General features: G+C 32.7%; 2 protein-coding genes across 2 annotated transcripts; both read right to left on the bottom strand.

Moving 5' to 3' along the window:
- Positions 1-1,736: 1,736 nt before the first annotated feature.
- Positions 1,737-4,957, bottom strand: LOC109341531 (expansin-A11-like). Its single transcript, XM_019579467.1, has 3 exons — positions 4,603-4,957; positions 3,598-3,919; positions 1,737-2,560 (listed from the first exon to the last, which is right to left on the bottom strand). The coding sequence occupies exons 1-3, from the start codon at positions 4,931-4,933 to the stop codon at positions 2,251-2,253; spliced, it is 963 nt and encodes a 320-aa protein (XP_019435012.1). The 5' UTR covers positions 4,934-4,957; the 3' UTR covers positions 1,737-2,250.
- A 1,436-nt stretch (positions 4,958-6,393) lies between these two features.
- On the bottom strand, positions 6,394-12,864 carry LOC109341530 (probable 26S proteasome non-ATPase regulatory subunit 3). The gene is made up of 8 exons (XM_019579466.1): positions 12,666-12,864; positions 12,369-12,559; positions 11,204-11,341; positions 10,990-11,126; positions 10,796-10,850; positions 10,617-10,727; positions 10,175-10,414; positions 6,394-7,265 (listed from the first exon to the last, which is right to left on the bottom strand). The coding sequence occupies exons 1-8, from the start codon at positions 12,745-12,747 to the stop codon at positions 6,753-6,755; spliced, it is 1,467 nt and encodes a 488-aa protein (XP_019435011.1). The 5' UTR covers positions 12,748-12,864; the 3' UTR covers positions 6,394-6,752.

The following is a 12,864-nucleotide window of genomic DNA, read 5'->3' on the forward strand; positions in this document are numbered from 1 at the left end:
TATTCAAATATTTATACACAATTAACATTAATCTAAAATAAAACATAAGCATTTAAGAGATATGCTAAAAAATCCTTATGACTTTATATGATACTTATATACGCATTCACAAAAAATATGATGCAAAAATAACTCCTTATATTTATAATTTTATATAGAGAATATAGAGGTGAGATATTATCCAATACAATTTGAATTTTATTTATTGAGTTATTTAAGAATCAAATATTTTCTATAATCACACTTTCAACAAATAAATGCTTATACAAACGCATTTATAATTGTTAATATTCTACATATACACTAAAAAATCAATGTTAATATTGCACCTATATGAATGGAAAATATAATGTTTCAATACATGATTTATTGATATTATAAAATATATGTATATTATATTTGCATTATGCATAAACAAAAAAGCGACCCGTGCAAGTGCACAGATACACTGCTAGTTTTAAACCTATAATCCAATGTAATATGACCCTACAAAAAATAAGTTGGTTTAAATTAGATCAATCGAGTTGGCCGATAGTTGTCTTACGTTTTCATCTTGCTTCTTATTAAAATAAAATGTCATGTTTTTTATTCAATTTAAACCTTGTTTTGTATGCAATTTGAAATGTTATTGTTTAACAATATTAGTTCATCATAACTTCATAAGCATACCAAAATATAAAATATAGCCTAATCAATAGTTAAATCTGCATAAACAAAATATGAATTACTATAAATAAAAATACAAAATAACAACATAAAATAATCTTTTGCTGCATTTGGGATTTTGACATTTTAATTGCTAATTTAGACACTTGGTGAATTTATATATTATTTTTAATATAAAAGGCTGGGTTAAATGAGATATGAAAGTATAAATTCAACGTGTGAAATAAAAACTATTGGATATTGGTTGAATTAGGTTAGGTTTGATCCAATATGTAAAAAATCCAATGCAATGGACTGGTTCGGGTTACCCAAACCCATGGATTACAATTTGTTAATATTCAATCAATTTGTAACTCAAAATTGCTCTTTAAAAGCATGATTACCTGAAATGGAATTTTCTACGGTAATGGACTCTTCTGATAATGTGAGAAGAGGTAATTTTATAAAATATTTAATTCAAAAAAAACTTGCCCCATTAAAATTTTATTTTTGTTGTATGTCATAATCCTATATGCAAGCCACGTTACCCCTCTTAACATATGATTAGTTAATCAACCATTTGAACATATGAAATATTGATATACATCTGATATCTATAAATTGTGTCACTGCATATACTATTAAATGTGATTGGTTAGAAAAATTATTAATTATTAATTTTTAACTTAAAAACATTTTTTCAATCAATCATAGGTAGATGATACGTACAGTAACACATGTTGTGGGACAACAAATATGCTCCATAAAACGTGTGACCTATAAAGTTAAATAGTACAATATTCACTCCATATAATTTATAAAATTATAATGTATTGTATAACTTTATTCTTACTAGTTAAATTATTTATACATTTCATAAGACATATTCTAAGTAACATCACTGAAATTGATGTAACACACAAATTTCAGCTCATTTGAACAATGAAATCATGTGTCCTTGTCCTAATGCCAGCTAATATCTTTACTCTCACTTTTTCAAATCATGTAATGTGCATATGCTCTAATCAAACCCAAAAAAAGTCGTAGATTCTCCATTGGCTATGGCACTTCGCAAGCTGTAATAGCATCTCGATCTCAAATTGAATATTTGTTTGTGGTTTCAAAATCTCCAATTCACACAACATTAACAATACTATATATTGAAAAATTCCGGGAATTAATATTTTCCCAATTCAAGCGATACAGTTACAACAACAGTATTCTATTACAATGTATAACTAAAATTCAAAGATGATTAATTCTACATGCTTTAGCTTCCCATATTGATATATAACCATTCTTCTTATTGATAACAAATTAACAATTCATACAAACCATTTCCACTAAGGGCTTGGAGATAATCGACTTGGACCACCAAATAATCAAAACCATAATAGTATGTGGCGGGCTGCTTCATCAAAATAATAAGCTCGCCTCAGCCGTTCTGACAATGTTATTTCCCAATAAGAATATAACACACATAAAAACTCGTATTACATATTGAAACATATCATACCACGAGCATTTAAAGATATCATCCAAGCTTTATCCAAACATAAAATCAAAAACCTAAAAGCCCAGAACTCCATAGCCCTATTTCTGAGTTTATGAGAATCGGACGGGGCTAGAGAAAGTTTGGCCAAATGCCCAATTTGCTGGTACCACATTTGGGAAAACTCTAGTTTCACCATCTGTGGTTGTGACCCTGAAGGACAAAGATTGGCCATTCAAATAAGCATTAGATTGCCAATTAGCACCCCAGTTTCTTGACATAGTCAACCACCCTGTTTTTGAACCTTTGATGGATGCAGATTCAACAGAACCAGCTCCACCAATATTGCTGATTAACACAAGCTCAAAGTAGTCTCTCCCATTAATAGAGAACCTAACCCCTCCGTGTTTTTTGCATGGAACCCTGCAATATCAATTTGTCATGAAAATAATTAATGTATATCATTATGCGGAGTAACCCTACATAGCATGAAAAAACGAGGGGAAAATAAAAACTCCACTAAAGTGAGCAAACAAGTACCCACTCGTAAATCATTTAGTAAGTGGGATCTTAATGTATCTTTAAAACAAAGTAGAATTCACTCTTATTTCAAAGGTGGTTCTTGGATGTAAACAAATTATGACTACAAATTTCTATTTTGTTAGTATTTTTTTTTATAGAAGTTACAATCTAATCTAACTTGAATATGTGGGTATTTGTCTAAACTTAACATGAATTTAATGGAAAAACTTGCTTTGATTTAGTTTGGATTTGGGTTTTTGCCACTTACAAATATTGGGTTCAGGGTTGTATTTAGTATAGGAGATACCCGATTTCGAACTTGATTTATATAATAAATGTTAAGTTATAAAATTATATTATATATAAATATAAATGACATATGGATAAAAATAATGGGCAAAAGGATGTCATTAAGATTATAGGAACATCTTTTAGGTCAAGGTTGATAGGGTTCGGGGAAACACGAAATCTAGCTGTGCGAGGATAATAATCTTTTTCTCAACTCCATTATATTTGAGACCGGGTTTAAAATGAGGTTCAAGAGTTTGGGTTCGAGATTGGATAAATGAATATTAATCTCGATCTGCCTCTTGTTATTTCTAATTTTTTAGAATTTGATTGTCTTTGTTAATATTACTAAACCTAAATAGCGAAACCAAATCAGAAATTAATTAGGCCGAACAAAATGAAGTGCCTATCCTATATCAAATCAATCTTTAAACATAACCAATGGGTTTTTGGGACTGAAGGGCGGCCTATACGCTAATTAGATTCAGGCTTAATTGGACGAGACTGTAATTTAAGGTGACTCGTGTGTATAAATCTACCAAGTTGGAGCCATCATGTCATCAATCATCCATATATTTAGGAATAATGCAAAATGCACTCTAGAGAGATCTCAAACCAAATATAAACCAAGATAGAGAACAAATTCAAACCTTTGGAATAACACAGGCACTATCCCTCCTCTGTAAATACCAATCTTTTCCCATGCAGGTTGAGCCATATCGAAATGCTTGAGGGGTGGGTTGCACCAGCCTCCATTGTTGCTAGGAAGATCAAAATTTGGAGGGCAAAAGTTAGTGGCAGTTATGGTTATAGATCTTCCTTTAATGCACCATCTGGGGTCTGTTTTATAGTCACATATGATTTTGTAGCACTCCCCACATGATGCTCCATCATTAAATAAAGCAGTACTTAATGCTGCAGTTCTGGTTCCATAACCTGCTGAGTACAAATCCCCATACCCACAAGCTCCTCCTGCATTCATGAATAATCATAATAATCAAAATGAAATCTCTTTACAATAGAATAGGAACTAAAGAAACTAAATATTTAGTAATGTAAAGTCACAATATCTCTGAATATCTTTAAATACTTAAAATTATTCATGGATATTTTAAAAATAATAATGTTTGTGTAAGGATACATGAGATCAGATACCTCTATATTTATAAATTTACTTTTAATAAATAATATATATGATTATAACTTTTTTATTATTTTGAGATTATATATAATCTATTTTTTATTATTTGATACCAAACTTTAGTAATTCAACTATATTGACAAAATTATCATATACATTTATAACATTTATGTGATAATTATTTATATATATATTAAATAAGATATAAATATATAATTACATTTGAAAACTTATTGAGTATGGATAACTTATTAAGGGAAATGATCATTTCCACTAATAAAAAGACAAATGATAACTTTTACACTTATATATATACAAAAAATGTCATCCTAATTTTTAAAGTTAAAAGTATTAAATCATATTATATTTTTTTCTTTTTTTTTATGCAGAGAATCTAACTCGTGGAATGGGTGTGGTATGGGAACTAAAGAGTGCATAACTAGCCCCATTGTTATCTCTATGTCCTTATGTAGTTATATTAGAAAAATGAAAACTAAAAAACAGAATGGCTTACCCATAGTTCCTGAGGCATCACTACCACCATAGAAAGTGGCATGCCCATTGATCCATCCAGAAGGTGAGAAGGCGTAGGTATTCATTGTGAACAAACATAATCCAATGAGGCTGATCAAAACAGCCATAACTTTAGCCATTGTCTTCTTCTCTTGTTGAATATCTAGGACCCCACTCAGTGAAGGATTGCAAATGCAAATGCAAATAAAGATAGTGAAGATTGAAGGATACAATCTAAGGCTTAAATTTTTATTTACACTATTGTCATTTCCAAGCAGAAAAGGTTTGTCTTTAAATAAAGGAGTTGAGTCACTAAGGTAACAATGGCACATGTGAGTCCTGCAGGACTACATAACTCATGAAATAATTTATATTGTTTATTAAATTGAGTTTGTCTCATAAAGTCTGCAGAGTTCTGAATGTATTGAATTATTCCCACGTTCTCTTATCTTACACTTCTCTTCCGATTCACATGCCCTTCCCAACATTAGAGCCGTGAATGTAGCAAAACCCACAAGACCATTTGGTTGTTTGTGTTTTTGTTTAATTGATTTAAATGTTTAATTTTGATAGATATCATTCGTGTAAACGCATTTATACAGTAATTTGTTGTTTTTTTCATAGTCAAAGTCAGCACAGCATATGATTAACCAAAATTGTTAAAATAAAAGTTTTTACCAAAATATGTTAATCATGTAAAGCTTTATCAAAATGTCAAATATTTAACTTGGAACAAAAAAAATAGTTCCTTATTCTCAAATATCAACGTTTTCTTTTTATCTTGTTCAGTTTGTAACTATTTTTGTGTGGATACAATGCCGGAGAATAGTTTTATAGGGTAGATCATAAGATACAAGATCACATGGAAATGTTTGGCAATTGGAGTTTAGATAACTATATCCACATGTCCCATTTTGGCTATAATAGAGATAGACAGGTCTGACAGAAAGGAACTTAATAGTAGTCACCGTTCATTTAATCTGGAGAACACATGGAGCATTAAAGAAATCACCCAATTGAAAACTAGGCATTGTTGACTGGGTCACTCAAAACAATACATTTGCACCTTATAAAATATGGATAGTTAGGATTAAAATTTATATTGGTCACATATTACTTAAAAAAGTCATATGTATTTATTTTTTAATCTGAATCATTCATATAAGATCAAATTATTTATATTAATGGTTCTTATTTATAATAATAATAATAGCCTCACCCCAGTTACCTCGTCACTGTTCATGTGTTTACTTTTATTTATAACCTAATTGCTATGCGATGACAGCACCGTCAAGCAAACTCATAACAACGAGGATGTTCGTGATGGACCTACAAACATGAAACACACATGCAATGTCTGATTTGTCAATATTATGATATAATGACTTTTATGAGTTCCACAAAAACCCGATTCATACCTTACTTGTTAAGTAAAGATCTAAGACTCAAACAAAACATGAAAAACAATGGGAAAAATTTAGGCACTTGTTAAAAAAATTAAAAGAAAAAATATGCATAAAAATAAATTAAAAATAAGAGTATCATATCTCTGCATCACAAATGTAAAGATTATTTTTTTGAAGTATAGATGATGTTAAACATTAATGATGGATGATACAGTATACAAAACTTATACACTCATTGCATATATATATTTTTCTTCTAAAAACAATATGCTTAGCCAGTTCCTAAACAAATGCACTTACATGCAACCAAAGAATCGGCTTATCTAATGGCAAAAAAAAAGGAATACATACTCAATAATAAGAAATTACTGTTAACGCTAAATCAATTCTCCAGAGGAAATACCGTATCTTATTTTCTGACAGTAAAATAGTAATACCATTCAATACTCGAACTTTTTAACTGAATACTAACATTGTACTACAAGTTTGATTAACTTTTTAAGACCCTTAGCAAATTTTCCAAAAAACGGGTTCAACCATAGCCCACTGTCACCTTCAAAGGAAATAAGCAATGAATATTTCCAATGCAGTAAACGACTTCCAAAGATCTTCCATGTAGGAAATAAATTCCACACTTTTGAAAGGAAATATTAATGGATGTTCTCCAAAGGAGAAATATAATCAAATGTAGGAAATAAAAAGATCCTGATTGCAACTAGCAACATGAAATGAGTATAATCCTTCTTCAAAAGTCATCATCATCATCCTCTTCAATATGCTTAGCCAGTTCTTGCTCTTGTTGTTGCCTCTCTCTCCTCTTCTCAGCACTTTCTTTTTCCTTGAGTGTGTTCGGTGGAAAACGCAGTGCTCGAACAGCCTCGTTGTGCATGTTAAGACAGAAGGCAATCCGAGAATTGAAGGCCAATTGAGGCTCATTTGTAGAGTAAATGTCTCCAGTTTCCTTTGACACCATCCACCCATTGGCATGATCCAGTGTAGCATCAATTGCCCCATCACTGATAGCCTTTGCTACAATACTCTCAGCGTCAGCAACAGGATTTGCAGAGTTCAATCTCAACTTTTGAGCTACATCAATTAGCGAGATTCGAGAATATGATATGCTGATGTTGCGTAAACCAGTCCTGATGACATTATGGCGCAGTCGAACAATCAAATTATGAGTTCTGTCTGCATTGAAAGTGGTAGCATACTTCTCTGCTACACTCCTGAACAACTCCAAGTCACCGATTCGGACAGCCTGAAATCCCACAACATAAGCAAAAACACTACCATACAGAAACACCACAATCAACAATGTTAATATGGTTATAAAAACTTTTTTAATTGGATTTAAAAGAGAAAGAGACCTCGCTATCGAATTATATATTACAATTTATAAACACATGAAACAGCTTTCAAACAAAGCACCAAAATGCATAAAATTGTGTTCGGACACAGAACTCCAACAATATTTGAAGGTTTATTCATAATTTTGACTGCCCCAGCATTCAAAAACCAGTCCTGAGGTGCTTCTCAAATACAGTGTTAATTTTTTCCACCTGACATTTGTGGTTTTTACTGTAAAAAATAACCAAAATTAAAATCCACAGCATTCCAAAACAGAGCCTTATTGCAACAACAAAGTCTTTTCCCACTTGGTGGTGTCAGATGCATCTGCATGGACCAAGCTATGCCATTGTCTTCTATTATAAATCATGTCTCCAGAAGGCCATTAAATATCAAGGGCTAGGAAATAGTCATCTTCTTACATGACAAAACCACCTAAGGCGAGATTTCATCATCTTTTCCTCAATAGATGCTACCTCTACTTTCTCGCAAATGCATACTAAAATAGGGCTTAGTATGGTTACTATAGTCTATAGACTGATTGCTATTGAAAAACGAGTGAAGGTAAATTGAAGCCCTGCTCAATAATTTTTTCAACGAAATGGTGTTTATCACAAAGTTCTCTCATTTTTTCATAATAAATCATTCAGATTTTCCCAACATGTAGTTTTATTCACAATGTTTTGGTTTCATACAACTCTTGATAAATTAAGTTTGGTAACTACAATATCAGAGTAATTCAAATTTTTTATTCATTAAGTCTATACATTCAAATAAAATTATCATGACAAAAACCCACACTAGCAATCACATTTTATTTAGTGGTATAGATGGACCCGTGTACTTGAAAATTGTTGAAAGAGAAAAGGCAGTAAATTCAGTGAATTAACTGATGAAAAAAAGGCATAACAATTAACAAGAAAGAAGCTAAAATGGCGCAACGGATAAAACAAGATGTTGAGCAATGAACATAAGTGAAAAAAGATAATGGTAAAGTAGATGAAGAAAAGACCTGTTAGATTGTAACCCCGACTTCATCTTTTAATCAACAGTTTAATGCTGTTTTCATAACAATATATGGTTATATGTTTAGTAACTATAGTTTAATATCAGACGGTGTTTGGTAAAAGGAATGTCTACATTCCCAGATACTCATGTTTCATATAAGATTTGGGAAATATGCCTAGGAACGTAACAGGTCTGAAAATGTAAACGTGAGACTATTGGAAAATATACCCAGGAATCTGAAAATGTGAATGTGAGACTATTTGAATCCCGCCTTTTTAGGTGTGAATGATGGATTCACATGAGAAAGTAAAAAAAATTGCATGAAATAACTTTTTTGTCCTACTTCTATCCTCTTAATTTCAATCAAGAGTATTTTATAAAAATCATGTTCCTTGGAGTGTTTTACATTCAACTGAACATGGAAATGGAAGTTACCCATGCGTCACATTCCCATAAATGTGCTAAAAAATGTTTGCTTACACAATCTTAGAGGAATGCTAACAAGTAGCTACATACTCTTCAATGCATACATTGTTATTGAGTAGAATTCATATGCAACCCACTAAATTACATTTGTCCGCTCTCTGTTAAGTGGGTCTCGAACAAATTCCACAATAACAAAGTGTGTTTTGAAAAGTGAATATTGCTAGCATTTCCTTTCACTTTATTTTGAAATAGGTACCTAGAAAATGGATCCTTCCAGATTAAATTTCTTTTAAACTGGGTCTCTCTCGTCAACCATATTAAATACAATGTTAATCATGATAACCCATCCAAGCTTCCAAAAAAATTCCCATTTCAGCTGTCAAGTAGTGCAAAACAGTTTTTTTCTCTTTTATTTTAATGATAGGGGAGAGAGCACACTTTTGAGGGTTTGAACCCATGGGCTCACATTTCATGTCCCACAACTCTACCAATTGAGCTTTCTCTTGGGAAGTATTGTTATTATTATTATTATTATTGATTTTTATTATAAATGTCTTAAAATCATATACTTATTGGCTTATTTAAATATTTAAACATACTCTATATAAAAGACCTACGCTTATAAGCCTATTTAGAGATAGGTTTATGGCTTATTCAAAGGCACATTATTACAAAATACTAAATAGGCTTCAGGCAAAGCCAGACTTTTAAAAGGGCAAGTTAGACCTTAAAAATGGCATATATCAGATAAATATGTCAGATTTAGGTGTTGGATTTGGAAAATAGGCCAGCCTCAAACCTTAGAAAGCCCACAGCCTAACCTAGCCTATTTCCATCCCTAATTAGAGTGAAAACTAGGGCTTTAAGTAAAAAAAGATAAATATGTGGGATGTTTGTGTCAAAAAATGGCAACATTGGAACAGTTATGTGCCCGGCATTTTTTTTATCTACCACCTTATAATTTTAGTAGTGTTATAACTTATAACATGGGGTGACAGAAAATCAACCTTATTTTTTTGGTATAACCAAGGGTATCCCCTCACCCTATGGGTAAGGTACTAATCCCTTTCAGGGTGTGTGATTGCCCTCCAAGTATCACTCTCTGGAATTGAACATTTGACCTTTGGTCTAATTCAATACTTACCAATCTAGTAGGCCTTACACCACTAGACCAACACCTCATTGGTAGAATCAACCTAACTGAAATAAATAAATAAAACTGAATGGACCCAATTGCCAAGCAATGAAAGCGTAGTACCTATTTCAAAAACAAGATGAAGCTATGGGAACAAAAATATATAATTAAACCTAAAAAAATAAGAGTTAACTTGTATTAAGGACTTCATTATATTTTATAACTAACTTTGGTTGATAATGTAGACTTACATTGGTAAGCTCAAAGTACGGCCTCAAAGCTTTCTCCATTCCTCTCTGCATAAAGACAGTCCTCTCAGGTATTTCTCCCAACAATAACCGCACTATCACAGCCCACTTGTTACATTGAATTTGAAAACCGCGTGCTGCAACTGGAGCCTTACGAGCAGCCTGCAGAAGAGACTCTTTGGCATCGGTATACTCCAGCTGAATTGTCCGGATTTGCCCAAGGTAGAAGAGATAACGACAAAACTGCAAAGGAAACACGACATATGTAGATAGCATGTCAATTAAAGATGAATATAACAAAGAAAGAAATTTACTCGGAATCATTGAGAAGGTTCAACACAAGGCATTGACTCAAAACAGTCTACAGACCAGGTATAGAAGGTACAGACTCCATTCACCACAGGAATTAAATTCTACCAAGCCCAGAATAACAAAATCACCATACCTGCTGGTTTGAGTGGGCCTCAAAACGTGGAGCCTTAGACCTCAACTTCTCTGCCTGATCATATAGGTTGTAGTGAAGGTAGTTACGAAGCAACAGGTTAAGAAGTGTTTCCTGCATCGTTTCAGCAGGTAAGTACAAGATCTATAGCCCTTAGGAAAAACCAACAAGTTGACACAAACCTGACCCAGCTCATCACGGCGTAGGGTAGTTATCCGGAGCAATGCAAGGAGATTGCTGAAATAAAAATGTTGTTTAATTCAGAATATATTAAATATCATTCAGTTGTAAATCTTCTTAACTGTTATGTGCCAAACATATACAACCATCTGCCTCAAATTTTACTTCGAACTGTGTACATAAACACCTAACTCACCCTCGGATTTCAGAAAGATCTCCTGTAAGCTCATAGCTATACGAGTAATAAAAGTAGAGCCTCGATGCGATAACATCGACAGTTCTACTGTTCAGGCTCTTCAACCGAATAATGCTTGCCGAAGAACAATCTTTGGCCTAAAATGAAAAATTAAAGCAACTTCAAAACATAAAATCAGCCATCCATTAGCATAATTGACAAAAAAGTACACCACCTCATTGTATCTTTTATTATCAATCAGAAAAAGCAGCACAACAAAGTAACAGTAAATTTCTAGCTCAGGTGACAACGGCTTTCCCTGAGTTTGAGCAGCAGAGATTCCAGTGTCTGTTTCCATCGCCTGATCATCCTCCTATAAAGCCAGTGAAAAAATTATGAACTTGAAAACCATTGCATTCATCAAAACAAAGATGTAAACAACTTTTTAAAGAAAGAAAAAGAAATAGCAGTACAATGATGGGTTTATGGACCCTCATACAGTTCTGATTCAACTGTTCCAACTTTAAACAGAAGTAAAACTATGTGAAATTTCCAAACATGTATAATTGACCAAAGTAAGGCTACGGTTGGATTGATGGAAATAAATAGAAAGAAACGAAATGATACCAGATTCCATTGTTTGAATTGTTTCAAATAGGACAGAATGGAACCTGATGGAATGGATTCCATACTAATATACTAATCCATCCAACACCTCTATTCCCTTCCCTCCCAAATTAGGGGTATAAAACGGAATGAGATGAAACAACTTAGTATTCACTTCATTCCACAACATTCCATCATAAAATATCCAAAGATAGTAATGGTAAATTTGTTCCATTTTTTTTTCTTTCCACCAAAGTATCCAAACATTCCCTAAAAAGCATAGGGTTATACAGTTGTAGAGAAAATGAAATTAGGTTGGATAAGTGTTTTAAATTGCACCCGCACCCGCAATATTGTGGTTTCAGAGTCTCCGCAACGGCATCGCAACAGCATCGCAACCATAATCACGGCTGCAACGGCCGCATTTTCCCACAATTTTCCGCAATTGTGGTAAACACAACATAACCGTGACCACAGTTTAAAACACTGACTTGGATAAAGCAGTAGGATTAAGAAAGTGTTTTGAAGAACATATAGAAAGTTTATTTGACCTTATTATATGAGCCCTAAATCAAGTGTTTGGATGATTTCATGAAATTAGCTTATGATCTTCATACAAACTCCTTTCATCTTAACTGTTTATCAAATAAGGGCTTCATTAAGTTGTTTACCAAATCACACTCTAAATATACTCAACATCTATCTCAGTATAAAATTCTTCAACATTTTCAACTAGAACTATCACCGAATATTTACTACAACGCTAAAAGTAACCGAAAATGCAGAAAATTCACCTTATGAAGATATGAAGATAACACCGGATGAGGATCGGAACCGGGAATAAGAGCATAATCGATGAAAGAAGAAAGAACCGAAGCTGTGAGTCTCTTCCTCAACGCAATTGTAAGGCGCACAGCGCGGCCAATTCTGCGAACTTCGTTTGACTTAGAACCGTTTTCAATTACCGATGCTATTTCCTTCAAATCTATGAGATCGATCCAATTAAAAAACAAACAACAACAAAAAAATAATTAATTAAATGAAAATAGTAGTGAGAAATTGAAAGTTAGTTTGAGGCAGAAGAAAATTACGGTGCAATGTGGATGGAGGAGGTGGAGGAAGAGATTGAGAAGGCATGGTAGGGTTATCTTTCATCTCAGTGTCTTGAGTCATTTTCAAAAAAATGTAATGTTTTTCGTTCCGAAAATGAAATTGTGTGGTTCTATGGAAACCCTAATAAAGTTGGGGAAGAACTGAAAAGACAATAGATGAAGCAATTTGGTCACATTC

Source organism: Lupinus angustifolius, unplaced genomic scaffold (genome assembly GCF_001865875.1).
Source record: "Lupinus angustifolius cultivar Tanjil unplaced genomic scaffold, LupAngTanjil_v1.0 Scaffold_495, whole genome shotgun sequence".
NCBI classification, from domain to species: Eukaryota; Viridiplantae; Streptophyta; class Magnoliopsida; order Fabales; family Fabaceae; genus Lupinus; species Lupinus angustifolius.

Excerpts from the sequence above, each read along its gene's own strand:
- LOC109341531 (XM_019579467.1), bottom strand. The coding sequence starts at position 4,933 with ATGTGCCATTGTTACCTTAGTGACTCAACTCCTTTATTTAAAGACAAA. Across the intron at positions 3,920-4,602 it reads TGATGCCTCAGGAACTATGG|GAGGAGCTTGTGGGTATGGG; the intron begins GTAAGCCATTCT and ends TCATGAATGCAG. Across the intron at positions 2,561-3,597 it reads GTGCCTGTGTTATTCCAAAG|GGTTCCATGCAAAAAACACG; the intron begins GTTTGAATTTGT and ends TTGATATTGCAG.
- LOC109341530 (XM_019579466.1), bottom strand. The coding sequence starts at position 12,747 with ATGACTCAAGACACTGAGATGAAAGATAACCCTACCATGCCTTCTCAA. Across the intron at positions 12,560-12,665 it reads TCCTCCATCCACATTGCACC|ATTTGAAGGAAATAGCATCG; the intron begins GTAATTTTCTTC and ends TCGATCTCATAG. Across the intron at positions 10,415-10,616 it reads AGGCCCACTCAAACCAGCAG|TTTTGTCGTTATCTCTTCTA; the intron begins GTATGGTGATTT and ends TTTCCTTTGCAG.